Raw genomic sequence first — 22,257 nt, 5'->3', positions numbered from 1 at the left:
AGAAGTGTTTTATATTCCATAATATTGTCTTGTGTTTTGTTATATGTGGTCCTTGCTTCTATATGTCATTCAAATCTTATATCCTGGTATTAGATAACAACTTGATAAAAACTGATATGTCATAGACTGCCATTGCCAGAGTCACATGTACTTACTACTAAGAGCACACAAACCTCAAACAAAGCTAATTTCTAATATTGCTAATTGTTAATATACATGTATCACATAATTCTTTCTACTGTTTGTGTCATTAAGGTTTAATTTTTTTCAGATTCGTGGTTTTTTGTCTAGATTCTCCAGTGTTCTTCCAGCAAGTCATGCTTTTGATAAATGTACTGCATGTTCTCAAATAGTAAGTATATTAATGGAATGATTTGCCATTAATTTACGTATTGGAATTGTATTTTAGTAATTCAATACTAGTATTTTGTTAGTTTATGGTACATATACACCTAGAACAAAAAGTTATGCGCCACCAGATTTTGAACCATTGTTTAGCAAATGAATGCAATTCACAATCATACTTGATAACAGAGATGTATATATATATATTAGAACCTATTAGAACAGGAAGTGGATGATCGTACATTATATTGTCTTTGCCCCAAATGCAAAGTATCTGTTTTCATCAGTCTTTGTATGTCATGTTGAGGAATTTGCTGCCACTCATGATGCAATGCTGCATCCAACTCTGTTACAGTTTGTACAGCAGGGTCTCTACGACGTCCCAGAATATACTGAATTAAAGTTAATGGCGCTAAACTTTTTGTTCTACGTATATTTTAGTATCATAGATATTTATTATCAGCCAACTATCATAATTGCCATGTTCCAAAATATTTCTGCACTGAAAAAGTAAATTTAAAAGTTAAAATATGATCAACTAATGTATTAATTTTTTTTGTTTCATGATGCACATTTTGAATTAAACAATTTGTGCACTTACAGATATATTTTTTTTTTTTTTTTCTTGTATTATACAGGTAATGGAAACCTATAAAAAGGAAGGATTTGAATTTCTTGTGAAAGTGTTTAATGAACCTTCATATTTGGAGAATTTAACAGGGTTAACAGCAATGCATGAGGGAACATTTGATGTAGAGGTGATTTTATATTTTACTTTTATAATTACTAATTTGCTAGTTACACTCTTTTCTCAAGTAATAGAAAATACTTTTGTTGACACAAATTGTGTATAAAGTTTGTGTCATTTGAAAGCCAAATATTTAAAATAGCAGGTGTGCTGGGCCCATAACCCAGAGGTCCATGGATCGGAACCAAGCTCTGCTACCATGTTAAACTGATAATACACAATGTCTTTTACACTTTTATTGCACTAATAAACATAATTGTATTATAAACACCGAAAATCTCATAACCTTTCATTCGCTCTCGCCATTTCTCGCCATTTCTCGCGTCATCTCATACATAACTCTTACATACTTCCTTTCAGACCACAATCACATCACTAGCAGACGATATTATCATATTACAAATAGACATTGGTTATTTATGCAATGTAATCTAACATTTATAATTGTATTTTGTATATAATCAGGTATGGGATTTAAGTGATGAAGAAGATTTTAGTAATAAAGAAGAATTATAGAATATCTAATATATATTAACAGCTCAGTCGAATATTTTTATAACCAGGGTTCAATTTAGTTCATATCACTTTGTAGTTTGTGAGTCAGTATTTCCTAAGATTGCCAAAATTGAGATTTATCATGCAGTCTGTGAATCAAATCAAATTGTATATTTTTCTTAAATTTTAGGCAAAATCTAAATAAAAAGGGCAAATCTTGGATATACATGTATCTATAACTGTAAACTCCTTTGCCAGGATTTCAAATGAAGTCTACAACTGAAAATTTTTAATTGCTACCCAATTTATGATTTGAAAAATTGAATAAATTGATTAGAAAAAAATGAAATTTAGTGTGGTAATTGCGTATCAAATTGTTCGATCCAAATATAGCCCTTATTACAACCTCAGTGATTAAAACAGTATTGAAGGTTCAAAATGGTGAGCTGTGAACACTATAATTGATTGACTAAGTAAAAAATTCCTGTTTCTGAGACTAAAGTATGATTGTCCCTTTAAACTGACCGCAAGGGCTGAAAGGGTTAAATACTTTGTTTATTACACTTTTGTTTTATTTGTTGTGGCCTGTGGTAAAGATGTGGTTAATATAACTGTTATGATCCGTGCAGACAGTTCTCAACTCTCATATTGGAGTTAAAGAGTTATTCACTATATATTAGTTTAAATTTTAATATCTTCTTGTAACATGGAGCTTCCAACTCGTGTACACGTAAATAACAAAATATATCAAATACAAGTTTGATTGAATGTTATATTTATGTTAATTGTTGTCTTGAATGTTCACTGAGATGGCCATTTACTGGAAACTTAGAATCCAATGAAATTGACTTATTTTAACTATAATAAGAGCCTTTCATGTCTTTAAGGGGTTGTAAAACATTTATTAAGAATTCTATGTGTATCAGGGACACTGATAGCATCAATTTACACCATTCCAATTTTCAATCAGACTTCTGTGGTTCATGCATCTCCACTCAAACTATGTTTTTTATGTCGTCGCTTAATGCAAAGGACTTTATATATGAATAACGGCTTGTACAATTAGTGATGCCATAAAAAGCTTACTTTAAGTGGAATAGACACAGATGTCTGATAGAAAATTGGAATGATGCAAATTGAAGCTATCAGTGTCCCCGATACACATAACAAATTTAGAAAACCTCTTTATATAATCTGATCAATATATAATTATTATTATTTATATTATGATGTCATTGTTGGAATAAAGTTATAATAATTCTCACTAGTATTATTTAACTGCTTGTCGAAACTATCTGTAGAAATTTAACAGATATCTACACTGGGGAATTGAGATCTGTTGAGCTCATAAGACCCCTTAGTATAAGGTCATAAGATTAAACCTATGGTCCTGTCTGGAAATGAACTGGATTTTACGTCCTACTCTTTCTACCCCTGATTGGTCTAATGATACAAACCTACGCATCATCTGATATCTTGACTACAATAGCCATCTTTCTTGTATAACAGAAAATTCTGAATATTGAAGATTTATTCAAATAGAAATTTAGAAATACAACAATAATTAATAAACTTTAACAATTTCACATATAAGAAAAATAATGGATATTGGGATATGAGAGTGAGATGGAGGGGAAAAATAAATTACAGGAACTAAGCACTTTAAAGTTGGTATTTCTAGATATACCACAGTACAATTTATTCTGTATTTTTATATATCTTCATTAGTAGACCTTACAGAAAAACGTTAGGAATTTATAATGATTTGTTTCGTAGAGCAGAGTAATGAAGAGTATATCCATATATCTTGTGCTACATTACCTATACCTATTTCAATATGTTTTAGACTCTCACAAACAATAACAAAGTATAAAAAATATTAACTGCATAGAGGCTAATTAAATAAAGAATTGATAAAAATAGTAAAAAGTACAAATTGCTACATATATATCTAATGATAATACCTACTAAACCTTGACTAAAATCTTGTTGACTATGCCAGACAAATATTGTCATATCATTAGTGTTGTAAGTGGGAAAGTTCATTGTAAGTGGGAAAGTTAATTGTAAGTGGATAGATGTACTGTAACTAAAAGTAATTAACAAAAGTACATTGTAAGGAGGAAAGTACATTGTAAGTGGATAGATGTACTGTAACTAAACTGTAACTAAAAGTAATTAACGAAAGTACATTGTAAGGAGGAAAGTACATTGTAAGGAGGAAAGTACACTGTAAGGAGGAAAGTACACTGTAAGGAGGAAAGTACATTGCGAGGATAGTTAAATAGTAAATAAGAAAGTACATTGCATCACAGATAGTACTTTTAAAATAGGAAAGTACATTGTAAAGGAAAGTACATTGCAAAGAGGAAAGTACATTGTAAGCAAGAAAGTACATTGTAAGAAGGAAAGTACATTGTAAGTAGGAAAGCACATTGTAAGCAGGAAAGTACATTGTAAGCAGGAAAGTACACTGTAAGCAGGAAAGTACATTGTAAGTAGGATAAAAAGAAAACTCTACACTAATCTACCAATAAATACCTTAATTTACACATTCTATTTACAAATGGAATTTTTTATCATATAGAATCTCTATTTACAAATAAATGATATAAATATTATAAAATTGAAAAAATGTACATATTATAATAGATAAAATCTGCAAAAAGAAACTGTTATTTTCAAGCCACTTATTGAAGATAGATGATTTGTTGTTTTTTGATTGTTTTGTTCATATATATTAATATAACTGAAGTTATTGAAGAATAAGTATATCAATTGTATGTATTTCTATTCTTGTTAATCACTTTTCTTTAACATTATTACATTCATGGAGACTGCCATTTTTTTTAAAACAACAGTGTGGAATTGTACATAATTATGCTCCTCAGAACTGTCAAATATCATCAATAAATAATGTTTTACCCTCAAGTCAATATTTCACAAAACAAAACAATTTCAAAACATTATAAAAATATTAAATATGATAACTAAATTCTAGAATATAATTCAGCCTGAATGAGGGTCTATTTCTCAATATATCTGATGATAATATATTACCCAATGTGTGACCTGACAACAAAGAAATCAGTGGCAGCGCTAGTCTCTTGAGTCTGGTGGTACTAATCGGTGGTAGATTAACTTAATGGTGGGACAATTGTCTTGGTTTAGGTTAAATATACAGCAACTCTAGGGGAGCTTATAATGTGCAAGCCTCCCATGAAGCATCTGAGAGGATTCTTTCCCAAGAAAATTTTTGAAAAATAAAAATTGATTTTGGTGCATTCTAGTTGGCAAAAAACATATAAAAATTATCAAAAAATGAACAAATTTTCTAGTAGCGGGGAAATGTCTCCACTGTACCCTGACTGGCACCTACACAGACAGTAATTAAAATTCTCATAGTGGATTTCCTTCATTCTCTTTGAATGAAATGCCATTTACAGTCCATGTTTCTTACAGGGGCGGAGTCAAGTTTATGTCGGATTGGCGAGATATCTGAGATTGCCAGAATCTCTAACCTAGTTATAAGATTTTTGCTCGGGGCTGCAAGGGGGAACGGCTGCCCCCTCTTTGACTCTGCCACTGTTTTCCTACCGTCTATCTCTCTTACCCTATATCTATAAACTATTTCTTAAAATTACACTTTAGAGTTATGATTTGACTAAAACTAACAAAATATGTAGGATTTTCAGGAATTTAAAGCAGCATTGCTGGTAAATGAAAAGTTTTTAAATACAGCTTGATTCATGGTTTTCAGTAATTCTTTCTGGGTAGGTGTAAATTGAGGTTTCTCCATGGTAAAGTCTTTATCAAAGTTTGAACTATCACTAGCAGATTTCTGAAATAACAAAAGAAAGATACGGGTGATATGAGGAAATCGGAATTAACAAATTAACACTTTATCTTCAAAGTTTCAATATTCATTAATTTATAACTGTGTAATGTAGTTGATAGGCGTGGATAACGTCCACTGTCTTATAAATAGTTTCTATATATATTAATTTATAACTTTATAACTGTGATATTTAGTAATATAGTTGATAGAAGTGGTTAATGTCCACTTTCTTTTAAATAGTTTCTATATATATTAATTTATAACTTTATAACTGTGATATTTAGTAATATAGTTGATAGAAGTGGTTAATGTCCACTGTCTTATAAATAGTTTCTATATATATTAATTTATAACTTTATAACTGTGATATTTGGTAATATAGTTGATAGAAGTGGTTAATGTCCACTGTCTTATAAATAGTTTCTATATATATTAATTTATAACTTTATAACTGTGTAATGTAATGTAATTGATGGGCGTGGATAACGTCCACTGTCCTATAAATAGTTTCTATATATATTAATTTATAACATTATAACTGTGATATTTGGTAATATAGTTGATAGAAGTGGTTAATGTCCACTTTCTTATAAATAGTTTCTATATATATTAATTTATAACATTATAACTGTGATATTTGGTAATGTAGTTGATGGGCGTGGATAACGTCCACTGTCTTATAAATAGTTTCCAAAAATTTCAGTCAAGTCAATGAGGAAAACTTATGATTCCATTCATCAAATTCCAAAAACCAAGTATAAATACACGATACATGCGATACAATAGCATATTGTGTCATGTCATATCACGAAACCTCCATTCACCAAAATATCATGTCAGCACTAATGTGCATAACTGACTTGTGTGAATATATCTTCATATGTATCTTATTTAGTACTACTGGGATATCATTAAAAACATTATAAAACTTACGATCTTTGGTAGAAATGGTGGCGTTATTTCTCTGTTTTCTAATTTCTCCCAATCTATATTACGGAAGAATGGCTGGGATCTTACAGGTCCATTACCACAACCAGGCATACCCATTCTTATTAATGGATTTCTTTCAAATAACTGAAATATAAATTTAAATGAAGTTTTTTGAGATGAAAAGATGAGCTGGAATTGGTTTAAAAGATTGTGTACGCAAGGACTGGCTTAATGTTAGACATTCGCCTGCAGACTTCCTAACTAAGCTGACATAACTATTGAGGCTAGGTTTTGAGTCAACTCCAAATTAGGCGCAAGTTGAGGCGATAGAAGAGTGGTTGATATTTAAGTTGTTTTGAAACGAATGCACTATGTATAGCTTATATTTCCAGCATGAATACCTACCAGACTGAGTAAAATGGCCGCTTCTTTTGGTAATGAATGAGGATAGCGCGGGGTATCATGTAAAATTGATTTAAATAAATCATCTTCATCATCACCATGGAAAGGAGATTGACCAATCAACATCTCATATAATAATACACCAAATGACCAGTAATCTACCGATGCATTATATTTGTGTCCACTCAAAATCTAAAAATAATTAAGATATACGTAAAACTCTCTAGATGAGATGTTTTTAATGGATTCATTGAAACAACAAAGATTAGACAAGGAAAGTTAGTATGAAGTTTTACATGCTACTTTACTGCACCTTATTGGGTTCATGAAGATGGACAACACCATGCAGTGTGCAATGAGGGATAGTTTTGTCAGGACAGCGGCATTAGTCTTCCCTTTTATGATTCCCAACTGTCTAGGGATACACAGTCAGTACATTTTCCAAAACAACACCTTTAATATACGTCTGCCCTGAACCTGCATCACTGACAGATGGGTAACCGGGCTGGAGAAATATATCCAGTACACGTACAGAGACCAGGAAATCTCTTTCCAAAATAGAAAAGAAGAAATTGTGAGCGTACCTCAGGAGCAATATAATCAGGTGTACCACAGAATGTTGATGCTTTCTTATCCTCGAATATATTTTCTTTACACATTCCAAAATCTGCTATTTTAATATGTCCTGATTTATCAAGTAATACATTGTCTAATTTTAAATCTCGGTATATTACTCCATTTCTATGTAGAAACTGTAGACCACATACAATTTCTGCACCATAGAATCTAGAAAATAACAACATTAATTATGAGTATAAATAAAACATTTAAAATCACAGTTTTTCAATATGAATTCATTGGTAAATTGTTGCTGTCCTATTAGCTACACAAATAAGACGTGTGCTTTTTATTTGAATTTTATTCTCACAACTCTAATCACCATACAGAACTAAAAATAGACAAGAGTTAACACAGACGGCAGGATCACATAAAAACAGTTTTCACAAACATAAAAAAAATGTAAAAAGCACAAAACAAAACTTACTGGGCTCTTTCATAATCAAATTTACCAGTTAACTGTATGTGAAACATAAGATCACCTCCATTCAAATATTCCATAACAAAAAACAAATGTGTCTATAAAAATAATGTTATCTTTTAGTAATCATGGTGATAGATTTTGCCCAAAAAATAAATAATATGCAATAAATACACATATTTTCCTTGCTAGTTTTAGACATTTTCTTCTTCTTTTGTTATTTCTAAATGCCTATTTTAACTAATTGATATTTCAAAATCATCTGAAATCTCTCTCTGAATTGAAGAAAATACTGAGTACTTACAGGTGATTGAAATGTACTGTGTAGATGTGTTAAGAAGGGATGTTTACAACCAAGAGCTAAAATTCTTCTCTCTATCAGAGTACATTCAACATCATCATCTTCTAATACAATCTCTTTTTTTAATGCTTTAATAGCAAAATATTGATTACTTCCTTTCAATTCAGCTAATAATACCTACATCAACAAATATACATACAATTAGTTTTATAGAATATTTAATAACATTATGAGGAACTGACTGATTGCAGTTTTACGTCCTACTACAGTGTAACACCATGCAGTGTGCAATGAATGACATTTTGCAAGGACAGCAGCATTGGCTTACCCCTTGTGGAGGGGTTTTTGAAGCACGTAGGGCCTTGTTCTGTTATCCGATGACTAGATAGTATCAGTCCCATCAACCTGCATTACTGACAGGGTCAAACCGGAAAGTATCATTTTGAACCCTTAATCTTTAGATTAGCCACCGTGGCTCCAGACTGATATCAAGAGTAAAAGGTTCTATTTTTACCTTGCCAAAGCTTCCTTTACCCAGAACTCTGAGATAATTAAAATCATTCTGTGTAAATCGTTTAACTGTAGTTTCTGATGGTAGTCTTGTTGGTCCAGTACCTTCAGGTATGGGCTGATAACTCTCACTATCACTGTCCTCATCCTCTTCTTCTTTCTGAGATGACTGCTAAAATATCAATACACATACACTTAAAGTGTCAAATATTACAATGATATAACTAGGGTACGTAAAGTGAACAGTTATTAGCCTACTGGACAAATCAAAGAAATGAGAAATGGGACAATTCTTCTATGATCTTTATAGAAAACACGAATCAGCAAAGTCTTGCTGTTTTATCACTTGTTCTTCATACATGAATGAGAATAAAACAATAGAGTAAAAATATTATACAGACAAAAATACGTGAAGGAAAAATTTTGGAGCTCCTAAAAAAGTCAATATCATGAGTTTGGAGATCAAGATATATTCTGCTTTTATCTAAGTCAAGCTGACATAAACTGATACGTAATAAACTCATGGGTTCACTAAGCTTAACATCTATTTCATTTCTAACAGATTTAGATTCAACAATAAAAGATTAAATACTCACACTGGTTCTTGGAGTTGATATACGAACTTGTGAAAGAGCATCTGCTAAAATCTTCTGATTTACACCACATAAATTTGGCATAAACTTTTCACATTTTTTATGACAATTACTGTTACAAACTGAAATCATAAAATTACATCTTTCAATAATATATATACACACTGTTGAAATACTGAAATAATTTCATTTTTCTGTGAAAGTATCAGCTGTTTTTTCTGAATATACTTTCTTAACAACATAACATAATCCCCACATCAACAATCAGAAATTACAATATCTTCTTTCATGGCATCAAATTTAGGGGAGTTTTAGTATTCAGATGTCTTACTAACCTTCACATTTTAATCCTTGTCTAAATAAACCATATAACATAGTACCACAATGATCACAGAATGTTGGTGACATATAATTATTAATCTTAAAACGATGTGGAATATTAACATTAAAACGTTCTGATAATATCTGAAACAACAACACAACAGTATTGAAATACAAGCTAGCAACAGTATTGAAATACCACAACAAGCTAGCAACAATTAATATGTATTCTTCAAATAACTCATCCATCTAATTGGATACATTACATCTGATGATGACACATGTATATTGTGTTGAAACTTTATGTGCCTAACCTTATTAAAGAAGTGTGTTATATTCCATAATATTGTCTTGTGTTTTGTTATATGTGCTCCTCGCTTCTATATGACATTCAAATCTTATAATTGGATACAATCATTTGTATAATAGTAAGTTTTTTAAAAAATCTAAGTTTTAAGATGATACTTTCGTTTTTATCCAGCAATAAACAAAAGTTTGAACGTCAATTTTAATATAATGATTTAAATATTACTTAAAGGGACATTTAGGCCATTTGTTTGACCAATCACACTTTAGTCTCAGAAACAGGAATTTTTAAGATAAGCTAATCAGTAATAGTGTTCACAGCTCACTGTAACAATTTGAACCTACAAATTCATGTCCGTCCAGAATTATCTGCGTTTGAAAGAAGTATTTTTAAGGGAATAATGTGATTTCTGTATATTTCTAGTACTTTTTACAAATATTCAAGACTAAAATCAACCCCCCACCCTCCAAAATGTAGATCTATTAATTCAAAACAGCTATTTTATGTAAAAAAAAAAAGTTTTAATCATGACATAAATATGAATTCTTGAAGATATATATGTTCAAACTTCTTGAAGATCATCTTGTAAATAATTATTCATCAAGCTCTCACAAGCTCTATTAAAATATTAAAATATAATCTTAACTGAAAACAATGTCCCTTTAATAATAATGATCAAAATTATTTTACATTTTACACAAGAAAGGGGTGTTAGTTATAAAACAGATTGACATATAATATTTACCTTAGTTTCACGACTATCTTTAGCACTGCCAGGACATTTACCCAGTATCTTTTCATGACATTTCTTATGTACAGCACAATTACATACTAAAAATAATATCAATATATAAACATCAATATTTCTATTCAATTCAAATCAAAAATTAAACAAATGCAGTTTGACGTCCTACATTTCTGCATCGAAAGACAGGCAACACCATGCAGTGTGCACTGAATGAAATTTTGTCAGGACAGCTGCATTAGGTCTTTTACTTGCACAGTTTGTCGCACACAGGATATCAGTTGATTGTCCTATCAGAACAGGGCAGGTTAAATGAATTAACAATATTATGAGAAAGTTATGGTATCAAGACTCATATATGTTGACGTGTAGATTGGCATATAATTAAGAAGCCAGTACACATAGAGGTCTTGGTCAGAAAATTTTGTATCCGACTTGAAACTTGAGTAAAATCATGCGTGTGCTGTTTATCCACGAGAAGATTATTGTGTCGCTGCAAAACAGAACATCATCATCCAATCAGATTCCTTTTCCTTTCAATTGCATGTTCTGCACATGATTATCGACAAGGTGGAAAACGACCGTCTGGAGTTTTTTGTCTCCTCTTGTGCTCGTGCCATTCGTAGAAACTCAAGATAAGACTCTAATCGGCAACAAAAGTCTTGGACAAAGACTGCTCGTGTGCCTGGTAATCCCAACATGGGTCAACCCAGTTTCATCCTGTCAGAGATACAGGTAAGAGGGGCTGACATTGAAAAAGCATCTTTACATTCGGTAGGGACAATAAACTGAGGACCTGTGTGGTACAGGCGATGCACGTTTAAGATCGACAGTTAAAATCAAACAAGAGCATATATATAAAACCAAAAGTGGTCTACCATGATGCATCAACCACAATAAAATTTTTATTTCAAGTTTCAACTTACCTTTACATTGGTATCCCTGTTTATTTAGTCCCCTGTAAATAATAAAAATAATATATATACAGTGATGATGCTTTTATCAATGCGTTAAACCCCAACACTTTTTACTGGGGTAAGAATATTAACTACGTAAAATTAATCTGGTTTCCAGATCTGCACGGCTGTGATTGGGAACCAATGTTATATAGTAATTAGTATTCATCATACGGTGAAATCTCTCTGTGAGTTCTTCTAACTGGCTTTCGGATTTTTAGTTAACAAATTTTCATTCTGTTTTTCAAAGTAACATGATGATATATTTCATTGAGATATATCTGACAACAAGAGAGAAATCAACTGAATTCAAAAATAGTAATGTTGCTGGTATCAGCCCCGTCACCAGGAATGAATTGGTGCTGGGACTCAGATTTTGTACTCAGAAAATTTGAAGAATTAAAGGCCCAGAGAACTCATTTCTGATAATTTTGAAAAGTATCAAAATATATATGTCTATTTGATTTAGTACAAATACACAGTAAATCAATCTGAATTGAAGAAGGTTTTGCTGAGGCTTAATTCTCGCTTGCTCGGGCCCTTCCCCCACGGACCCCACCTCAACGACAAGCTTGGGTGGTATATATGTTGAAAATTGGTGCTAACTGGTTCACAATCTTCTTGTAAGGTTACTAAGTAATAATCTTACCATAGAAATAAACTACAGAATGAACAGAATGCAGGTTGACGGAAAAACTTGGCAATAAATTGATGACCTTTGACCTCATGAACTTTCTGTTGTTTAATGGCACCACGCCTATTGAAACCTCGTTTAAAATCATCTTCTGTTGTACTGTTTTTACTAACATCTGGTGTCCCTGCTCCATTTGTACCTGAAAAATATAACAATTACAAAAACTTAATTCCAGATTGATTACAATCAACGAAAACTTGCGCAATTCGGATTGAAATAAAGTGCTTTCTCAATCTATAAATATGTACTCAAACTCAATTATAGCATCAAAATGCCTCATTCCCTGCAAATAAATTAAAAAAAATAAATTTGTAGTGTATGTACTGGTGCATTAATACCTTACATCTTCAACTCATTTTCTACTTGTTTTATTTTGCAAACTTTGACTTGTAGATTAGGGTTCAGATATGTTGGTTTAATTCTAAGTCTAAAGAATGCAACTATATCCACTAAAATGGGTTTGGTGGCAAGTGTCAGTAAAGGGAGCAGGGCATGTTTATCCTTTATCCTGATGCAACTCTGCAACTGGGGTTGTCAACTGGATATCCCCTTTGGAGAGTGCACATAGCTAATATTGTCTATATGATATAAGTATTAATTATCTTTCTAGATGATATAATGTGACTAGACTATGTCAATACTAGTGTAAGCCTTGTTCCTTGAATAAATACAGGATAAAATTTATTAGGTCAAGTAGAAAAGCACCATCTACATATCTTAGTTCAACCTACTATCTTTTCATTATTTATTCAAAATTCAACAAGTGATCGGTCATAATTCTATATACCCTAACACTAGAAAACTGAATAAAGAATGTAAATGATGGGCAAAAAAAACACAAGGCACATTTTTTTTTCAACATGAAAATGAAACCACTTTATAAATTGATGGAGATCTAAAAGTCATGAATAAAACAAATATCTCTAAAATAAAGAAGACATTTTTCTATTACTGATCTGATGGCAAACAGGATGAGGAAACAATTTATCTCATCTATAATCACATAAACATCACTGATATGTATCAACTTTACGTACCAGATATGATATGTAACTGAAGGTTATGTATAAATGAAATGAATGGAGTTTTACACCCTATTTTTTCTGTGGGCTAATGAAGACGGGCAACGCCATGCAGGGTGCAATGAAGGAAATTTGCCAGGACATTAGCCTGCTCTTTTTCAATTTCCAACTGCTGAAGGATCTTTAACGTGCACAGACTGTAGCACACTCGGTTTATTGTCTCATCTGAACGACTAGACACTTTTTTCACGTCAGCCTCTCTTAGCATCACTGACAGGGGGAAACCGGGTTGAAATATTGGAAGGTATTATCACGACCTATGCCAGGATTGAATCCTGGACCTTCAGGTTAGCGAGCAAGCGTCTAACTCACTGAGCAGCCCCTGAATGTTATATATAGAACTTCTTGTTAGCAAAATCTAAAAAGTTCCAATCTGAACTAAAGCTTGTTTTATAAGCTCTCTTTAAACCTAATAGACAGCTAATACTTATTTCAATAGACAGTAGAGTTTATCTATTAATTGAAAAGATTACCAGATTGTCTGACAACTCTTCAATTGATTCCTAACATTTAACAATAAGTACTGAAGATCAGCTGGTAATTAGAGAATTATCATCTAGTCTCTCTATATATATATAATATATTGTCTAAATACAGTTTTTCATCCCTACATGAAAAGTTGACATGAAATTGGCACTAAAATTAAAAACTATTGCCATATCAAAGTAGGGCACTTTTTTCTTTTATTCGAATAATTTTCTAAAAATAGTTGAATTAAAAGTAAAATTATCTGCAATCAAACAAATGTGTTTTCATGAAATTAGTGAATCAATGTTTTGCTGATGGATTTAACGCAAGGAAAGTAAGCTAGAACAAGTATGGTTCTGTTGCCATCAGCATTGTACCAAATATGACCAAAACTAGTTATTTATCAGCATGAATAGGTATTTTTCTATATCAAATCATAATTTTCCTACAATTGGAAATGTTTTTGTATCTTTTTTCATGGTGACTAAATTTTTCCAACTATGAAATCACATTTAAGGAAATATGTCCTTCAAATAAAAAATAAAACATTATTTCACACAGCTTCGGACAGTTGTGTTTTTATACAAAAATTTTCATAGATAATTTCTATGATTATTGTATTATGTTGTATCTTCTTTAAATATCTAGACTATCTTCCTTAAAGTGTGGTCTTCATACAACCAGTTTAACCTAACACATATAAATTAATAAATAACCACCCACAATAGGAGAACATCTTCTAACCTCTGATTAACATGAGAAGCAATTTATCGCTACTTCAGACAACCTTCTCAATCAATACAAATGACTGATAAATTACTGCCCTTTGAACTCTTGCGTACCTCAGACAGAATAATTTAGATAGAAAGAGAAGTTTATGAGGGTAGAATAAAGAAAAGAACATACCATTAACTAAGTTTTATGAAACATTTTCCTCTTATTCTGTTTTTATTAATCAAGTTCTGTTCTAGCCAACCATTATAATTTACACTGTATTGTATACAAAATATCATTTATTTTCTCATTTATATACTTAATGTAGCATTGGAACTTTCTATATCAGTGAAAATAATAACAGTCAAGGCGGGTAATACTAGTCAAGGCGGGTAATACTAGTCAAGGCGGGTAATACTAGTCAAGGCGGGTTATAATAGTCAAGGCGGGTAATAACAGTTGAACAGAGTTGTAGTAATAAGATAGTTGTCTCTATTTCAACTATAAAATCTTGACTACTTGTTTTAGGTTGTACTTTATTGTTATCTTCAGATCAGATCCAATATTCTTCTTCTATACCGTTTTAAAGGGACATGTTCACCATCTGTTTGACCAATCATACTTTAGGCTCAGAAATGAGTTTTTTAGCTGAGCTAATCAGTAATAGTGTTCACAGCTCACTGTCGAAATCTTAGCCTTCAAATCCATGTGTGTCCAGAATTATCCTTGTTTGATAGTAGAAATGATAACTTATATAGAAAAAATATAAACAGAAAGAGAAAGTGAAATTTCTAGTTTGAGGTATATTTGTAGGAATTATGTGATTTTTGTCCAGTTCTAGTACTTCTGAAGACTATTTACATATTAAAGACCCAAATCAACCTGAAAATATCAACTGTTCCCCTTTAATATAGTCGTATTAAAATCTAAACTATAAACCATTCATGGTGAAATATAACATATCAGTAAATCACTAGACTCTTCCACAGTAAAAAATAATCAGCAGCAGAATAAAACTAGTTATTGCAAATTTCACGTTGTAACTTAACAATTTCTCTTCAAATTAACTCTTTATATATCTGATGTGAAAATAACATAGAAATTTTATACTTTGTCTCACAACTAATAGGACTATAATTCCTTTTCTCTCAGTAACATATAATTATTTTTTCAATATACAGATTTCGTATTTCAATATCATTGTTTTATTTCACTGACTTCTAAATTTTTTTTTACATATTTTCTCATTTATCGTAAGATAAACAAACATTATTCTTTTGCATCATGTTTTTGTCATTTTGATCAGCTTTTTGACATCATTATCAGCAATACTACAGTCTGTTCGAAGTGAATAATGATGATGGTGGATTACAAATAGATTTTAAAAGCATTTACAATGCTCAGTGATACAAGAAAGGTAGCTATTACAGTCAAGGTATTAGACAGAGTTCGTTATAGCTTTACCATGGTTGAACTTTGTTCATGATAGCAGTATCAACCTCATTAGAATGATTATAATCATCAAGGCATCAAATCAATCAAGGCATCAAATCAATCAAGGCATCAAATCAATCTAGAGAAAATGAATAGAATTTGTGCTTCAGAATAAATGATGGTGATATGATATATGGCCTGTGGTTATTTATACAAGCAATCTAATCCACTGCTCATAATCAAAACAAGTTTTAAACTGTCAGATTTAAAGAAGAATGGACTATATGATGAATTATTTATCATGTTTGCTGTAAATTTACCCTGACGTATCATTTTATAATAACAAGGTGCTGGACAATCCTGACTAAAATGATGCTAAAACATTGGATAAATAAGCTTTAGTCATTTTTCAAATCTAAAAGTTAAGTTGTTAAGTTTTGTTTCCCCTAGTATTATAGAGATAGGGTTCTACAAATCTATGATTAATAATGGTATTTCCAAGCTTCATAGATGATGACTAAAGATGGTGTCAACAGCTTTTCAGATAAAGTTAACCAAAATTTATGAGAATATTTTTTTTATATATCCTATAAACAACTAGTTGAAGTAATTTTTCCTGGCAATGTCAACAACACAAGCCTGCTCTGAAATAAGATCAACTGTAATAAGTATAAGTGTTGGACCTTGTATTCTTCAACAATGTCCAGTGGCTGGACCGACCCTGAGTAAAGTTTTGCCGGTCCTCTATAACCTAATGATATGGCATTAATCATCAAATAGAAAAAACAACAACAAAACATCAGGAAACCCCTCTGTAATGTGTAATGATGTTAAAAGACGTAATTCCTAGTGAAACTAAACTTTAAAAGACAAATTTAGCTCTTAAACAATACACAACAAATCCAATTAACTTGCTTCCTGTAATTTCAACTCCAGTAATATATTATGTTTATTCAAAATCTTGACTCTATATTATCTCATAATCCATTGAAATTAAAATAAGAACATTCATAGGAAAGGAACAAAGTTAGACAGATTAGATCACACCAGACGACATAATATGATCATTATAAGTCTCATTTTACTAATATATTAAACATTCACCCTCCATTTATAAATCATGAATAGTCTTTTTACATGACAATAAACTAACCAATTATTCTCAAATTATGGAAATTACCTTTCTTATTCCACGAATCTTTTAAAAGTTTGAACGTATCCATGGGTGTTGTTTTGGCCATTTTATCAATTTGACAATAATCCTGTCTACTATTACAGTAAAGTATAAAGTTCACTTAAAGGAAGGTATCCTTATGTTGATTGAATCAAACTAGTATTCATAATGACTACTAATATAACTATTAACTCTATAGTCAACCAGGAAACTCATACAATAATACTATTTATATATCATTTCTTACTGTAATCTCTACTATATTATACCTACCAAGCTATCCTTTGTACTAGTATATTTTTTAAACCATGTGAGAATGTAACTATATACATTGTTCAGATTAAATAGTATATTATAAACAATCTTCTTAAATATACATATTTATATCATTTACATGTAAAATATTATACATTATAATGTAGATATCATCAACTGTTGGTCAAAGTGTTGGCATGATCTATCGCTATACGATAATCAACTGTTGGTCAAAGTGTTGGTACGGATATAAACTGACTTCTGATAATACATTTCTAAATTCAATAAAAGTAGGCCACACATTAAAGGGACAGATGTGCAATTTTGAGGCGTTGATTTTTGGTTGATATATGTAAACAGTCTTCAGAAGTACTAGACATGTACGAAAATCATAAAATTCCTTCAAAAATACTTCAAACTAGGAATTTTACTCACTATATCTATATATATCTTTTCTATATATCACAGAGTATCTTAAATTGACGAGTCGTCATTTTAACATTCAAACACGGATAAATCTTGAGACACTTGGATTTGAAGGCTCAAATTTCGACTGTGAGCACTATTATTGAATAGCTCAGCTAAAAGTTTCCATTTTCTGAGACTAAAGTATGATTGGTTCTAACTGTCCTTTTAGGTCATTAGTCAAAAAATTTTATGCAATTGTAGGAGAACTGAATGTATGATTTAATTCAAACAATAATATGACCCTAGAAAAATACTGCAATGATCAGATATTAGAATCACTAGAAAAATAAAGATATTCTATTTCAACTTGAGAAAGATGGTCATCTAGTAAATTAAATGTCACTTTCTGTCAGAGGGTTGATCAGATATTAGAAACCATGTCAGAAGATAATCAGTTAGAGAATAAAAGACAAGAATATAGTGTTTCAATAACTAAATTTACTTTCTTTTTTGTCACTTTCAGTGATATAATCATGCAACTTAAGAAAGAGGCATACATGCTTCTTTACTCTTCCTATCTCCCTACCAAAAACCCAATAAAATTAGCAAAAAATGAAAAAAATAAAATCCTACTCAACAGTCTATATGCTAAAAAACCAGCAGAATCCTCACTTCTGATGAAAACTTAACAGACACTGGCAGTTTTAAATATATCACAGAGTATTGATGAGTTGTCATTTTAACATTCAAACGCAAATAATTATGAACACACATGGATCTGAAGGACAAAATTTTGACAGTGAACTGTGAACACATTTACTGATTGGCTTAGCTAAAAATTGCCCCTTTCAAGTGCAATTAGTTAAAAAAATTATTTTTCTTTGGTCAACAAGCCTTTACAATTGTCCATATAACATTTCCTTTTCCTTTCAGTATATTATTTACTGTCCATGCAGGGTCATAACTAGGGTCTTTTTTCTATGAGACAAAAATCCTGTTGTCTTTGAAGTCTGTTATATCTTCATGGCAATGCTACTGTCTGTAGACTTCAATCTATATGATTAGCTGATATTATACTCATATTTGTAGTTTTCTAAAATATAGTTCCTGGTCCTATCAAATTATGATCAGTAAAATCATATATATTCTACCAAGAATAAACTATACCATAGATATAATAAAACTGGTAATATTTAGGATATTTTATGGTCAGTTGGTTTAATGAATGGTTTCACTCAACCGTGCTGATAAATTTGATCTCATTCTGTATCAGAAATGAAATAAGTTTAACTGAGTAGAAGATGTCTTATTAATTGTTGAATGATGTTGATTATATTTTATAATATGTCTGGTTATATGATTCCTAATACAATATTATATAATACTCAATAACCTTATACTACAAATTTCAACACCTGAAACACTATTTTACAGACATTATTCATGCCTCTTTTTGAGAGTCTGAAAGCCAGGCCACGTATTGTCGAAACAATCTTAGCGCTAGGATGTCCTATATTCTTATCTTCTAACATTGATTCTAGGACATCCTAGCGCTAAGATCGTTTCCAGAATACGTTGTCAGGTTCACGACGCAAATTACGTCATCCATTGATAAGATGAGAAATTTGTTAACATTATAATAAGAATGGGCAACCCCTATGTATGTAAAATGTCGTTTTGATTGGTTAAATTCACTATGATATGAAGCTGCTTGATAAAGTGAAGCACTGTCCCATCTACATATCAATAAAGGAACTTGGTTTCAATGAGGCTTGTTTGGGTATAAAACCAACACAAAAATCACCTCAGTTTTTTCCTGGTTTGTGTAAGTTGTCTCTTGAGGAAAAATAGTTTTGTATAAAGTATAAGAGAATTGAAAAACAAACTCAATGTCTAAAATTCAGTCTGTACATATATTAAAGTTTACAATTACTCTCTGAAATATTTTATAAATAAAAAATTGAAGATAAGAAATATGAGAAGAAAAAGAGAAATCCAGACAATATTCAAGGGTTTAAAAATAGATAACTTCTGATTCCAATCTTACAAAATTTATACTAATAACAATAATTCGAGTTAAATTTAATTTTTTTTCTTTATGTCAGTCTATATGTTTTTAGAGCATTGTTTTACCAGTGAATTATAACATTTTCTACTTTCTGTATGTCTCAAACTGTGTGGCTGAATATAAAACAGGAACATTTCACTAATTTTCAATTTTGTGAAGTTCTATATCACAGTTGGTTAAAAGCAAATAGCAATTCTTGATAGTCCAATGATCTTGAGTAAGTCATCTTCACTCATAATTCCAGTCACCCAGCTGTAAATGGGTACGGATAATTCAGGAAAGTTCAATGTCAAGAAGGTTGGCCAAGGACCAGCTGATAGAACTGTGAAGTTGTTATTATTAGAACACAAGATATATAGTAACTTTATCAAGTAAAATGATTAACGTTAATCATTTTACTTAATAACATTACCTGTATGTGTTCCGAAACATAGTATGTAATAAAACTAGAAGTAGTATATCTATATTTCTTGTGTTCTTAATGTTTAATGTTTGTAAGTTGTTATCCTTGTAAAATATAGTTGTTTCTTTCTTTCTTTATCACGTATCTCGAGTTAAAAAATGTTTTCACATTTGAGTTTGATTCAAAATAAAACACAAGTAGTCCAATTTATTTTTATCAAAAAATTATTCTTTTTAATAAGCAGTTTATTATATAGTATTATTATTTCATAATCTACGAAATGTCATTTTCTCCTGTGTACTTAAGTCGTAAGGTCGTTCATCTACTAGGCTATATTAATCTCTTCTACTAAGTTTCACATTCAGCACATACCTAACCCATAATTACAGAGGCTACGTCAGAGATCCAAGAATACGGGAACAAATGGGTGCAACTCTGTGGAGGCATCAAAGTCGCAAGCCTCTCATGGAGCATCTGAGATGAAATTTTTGAAAAAACAAACTTTTTCTAGGGGAGGGTAAATGCCCACTCTGTACCCCAACTGACACGGCTGCTGCACAATAAACAGCGCTAACTTATCATAGCAATGAATATTCATATATACACAATAACCCATGGAATCAAATGATTGGACATGCATCTTTATTCAGTGTTTATGAGATTTTTTAATCAAAACATTTTGATTATTAATCAATTATCGATTGCTTGTCTGTCATCTCAATTTGTTAATTGATACCTAGCCCTACTAATATATTATACCACCTATCTATTGTTGAATAGAGTAGTTAGTTTTAACCATATTATTTTGAGTATTATGTAATAGAAAATATGATACTTAGAAAAGATAACAATAAACAATATTATCTTCTGTTACATGTATTGATAATATAGAATGTGTTAACTGATTCATAACACTGATAATATTAGAGATATGATAGCTGTATTGTATAGCCTTGAGGTTTGGTTGAAATGGTGGCCATCAAACATTAAGTATTTGATATTGTCTAGAGGGCTGTTAACACCACACTTTGACATCTTAATATGTTGGACAAATTTGTACCGATACAAAATATAAAATGAATTATCTTTGACTGAAAATAATGTTTTGAACTAGGTGGCTGTTTTCCAAATTTCTGCAAAATTTCTCAGGAGTTGAATCAGAATTTTTTAAAACCTATCAAACCAATCAAACCATAGTTTCAGTTTATAGACGATGATCTCCCTGACCAACTAGGTTTATCACAGTTTAATAAATCAGTTATCAAAGAATAGGAAATTAGATTTGAACAACATTTAGAAGTGGAGAGTAGATATAACAAAAAACACAAGGGGTATATTATGGTATCACTCACTTCTTTAATAACAAAGAACATAACGTTTCAACATAATTTACACGTGTCGTCATCAGATGAAATGACATGTGTAAATTGTGTTGAAACATTATGTGCTTTGTTATTAAAGAAGTGAGTGATACCATAATACACCCCTTGTGGTTTTTCGTTATGAATAGGAAATTGTTGTCAAATTTCAGAAATATTAATTTCAATCTTAGATTTTTCAAGAAATAATAGACAATATGTCAGCTTTAATTTTTTGGTCTACTTTGTATCAAAATGAACTGATTAAAATATTCTCATCAGTAAATAAATAGTAGGTTTGATCAAGTCTAATGTAAAAATGTTGAACTTGAGACCAGTATGTTTTTTCAAGTGTTAAGTCTTGTTAAAATGTTGTAAGTTTACATCACCTACAAGTTTCATGTTTTTCTTTCTCATCTGATATTTACCTCGGACTTGTTTTTTGTCAAATAAATTTCAGACTGAGATATCAAAGCCTTAGCTTGCTACAAGTCTATATCTTACAGGTTTTAATCCTCATTTTTTTAGTGTATTTAATAAAAGGGTACAAAGGTTATTCAATAAACAGGTTAAGCAACTAGCAACAGGTGGCTTTGTATGAATTTGAATAGGTGAATAGAAAATTGGTGTCCATGCTCATGTTGCTTTGCAATAATAACATTCTCCATC

At 30.9% G+C, this 22,257-nt stretch overlaps 2 protein-coding genes across 2 annotated transcripts in view; one reads left to right on the top strand and one right to left on the bottom strand.

Moving 5' to 3' along the window:
- LOTGIDRAFT_116619 (hypothetical protein) overlaps nucleotides 1-1,609 on the top strand; it is a gene marked incomplete at both ends in the record, with an annotated part of 9,399 nt that extends 7,790 nt beyond the window's left edge. Inside the window, 3 exons of the mRNA XM_009055420.1 lie at nucleotides 256-352; nucleotides 984-1,103; nucleotides 1,559-1,609. Coding sequence (XP_009053668.1) covers nucleotides 256-352; nucleotides 984-1,103; nucleotides 1,559-1,609 — 268 coding nt within the window. The remainder of the gene's footprint in view (nucleotides 1-255; nucleotides 353-983; nucleotides 1,104-1,558) is intronic.
- A 3,670-nt stretch (nucleotides 1,610-5,279) lies between these two features.
- The window catches only part of LOTGIDRAFT_116541 (hypothetical protein), a gene marked incomplete at both ends in the record, with an annotated part of 19,793 nt that continues 2,815 nt past the window's right edge, over nucleotides 5,280-22,257 (bottom strand). Inside the window, 12 exons of the mRNA XM_009055419.1 lie at nucleotides 5,280-5,429; nucleotides 6,360-6,500; nucleotides 6,762-6,950; nucleotides 7,343-7,544; nucleotides 7,804-7,895; nucleotides 8,102-8,275; nucleotides 8,613-8,780; nucleotides 9,205-9,323; nucleotides 9,537-9,666; nucleotides 10,575-10,660; nucleotides 11,501-11,532; nucleotides 12,180-12,339. Coding sequence (XP_009053667.1) covers nucleotides 5,280-5,429; nucleotides 6,360-6,500; nucleotides 6,762-6,950; nucleotides 7,343-7,544; nucleotides 7,804-7,895; nucleotides 8,102-8,275; nucleotides 8,613-8,780; nucleotides 9,205-9,323; nucleotides 9,537-9,666; nucleotides 10,575-10,660; nucleotides 11,501-11,532; nucleotides 12,180-12,339 — 1,643 coding nt within the window. The remainder of the gene's footprint in view (nucleotides 5,430-6,359; nucleotides 6,501-6,761; nucleotides 6,951-7,342; nucleotides 7,545-7,803; nucleotides 7,896-8,101; nucleotides 8,276-8,612; nucleotides 8,781-9,204; nucleotides 9,324-9,536; nucleotides 9,667-10,574; nucleotides 10,661-11,500; nucleotides 11,533-12,179; nucleotides 12,340-22,257) is intronic.

Source organism: Lottia gigantea, assembly GCF_000327385.1.
Source record: "Lottia gigantea unplaced genomic scaffold LOTGIsca_24, whole genome shotgun sequence".
In the NCBI taxonomy this organism is placed as follows: domain Eukaryota; kingdom Metazoa; phylum Mollusca; class Gastropoda; family Lottiidae; genus Lottia; species Lottia gigantea.
Note: the sequence above shows the minus strand (reverse complement) of the source record. Positions and strands in the feature narration are given on the sequence as shown.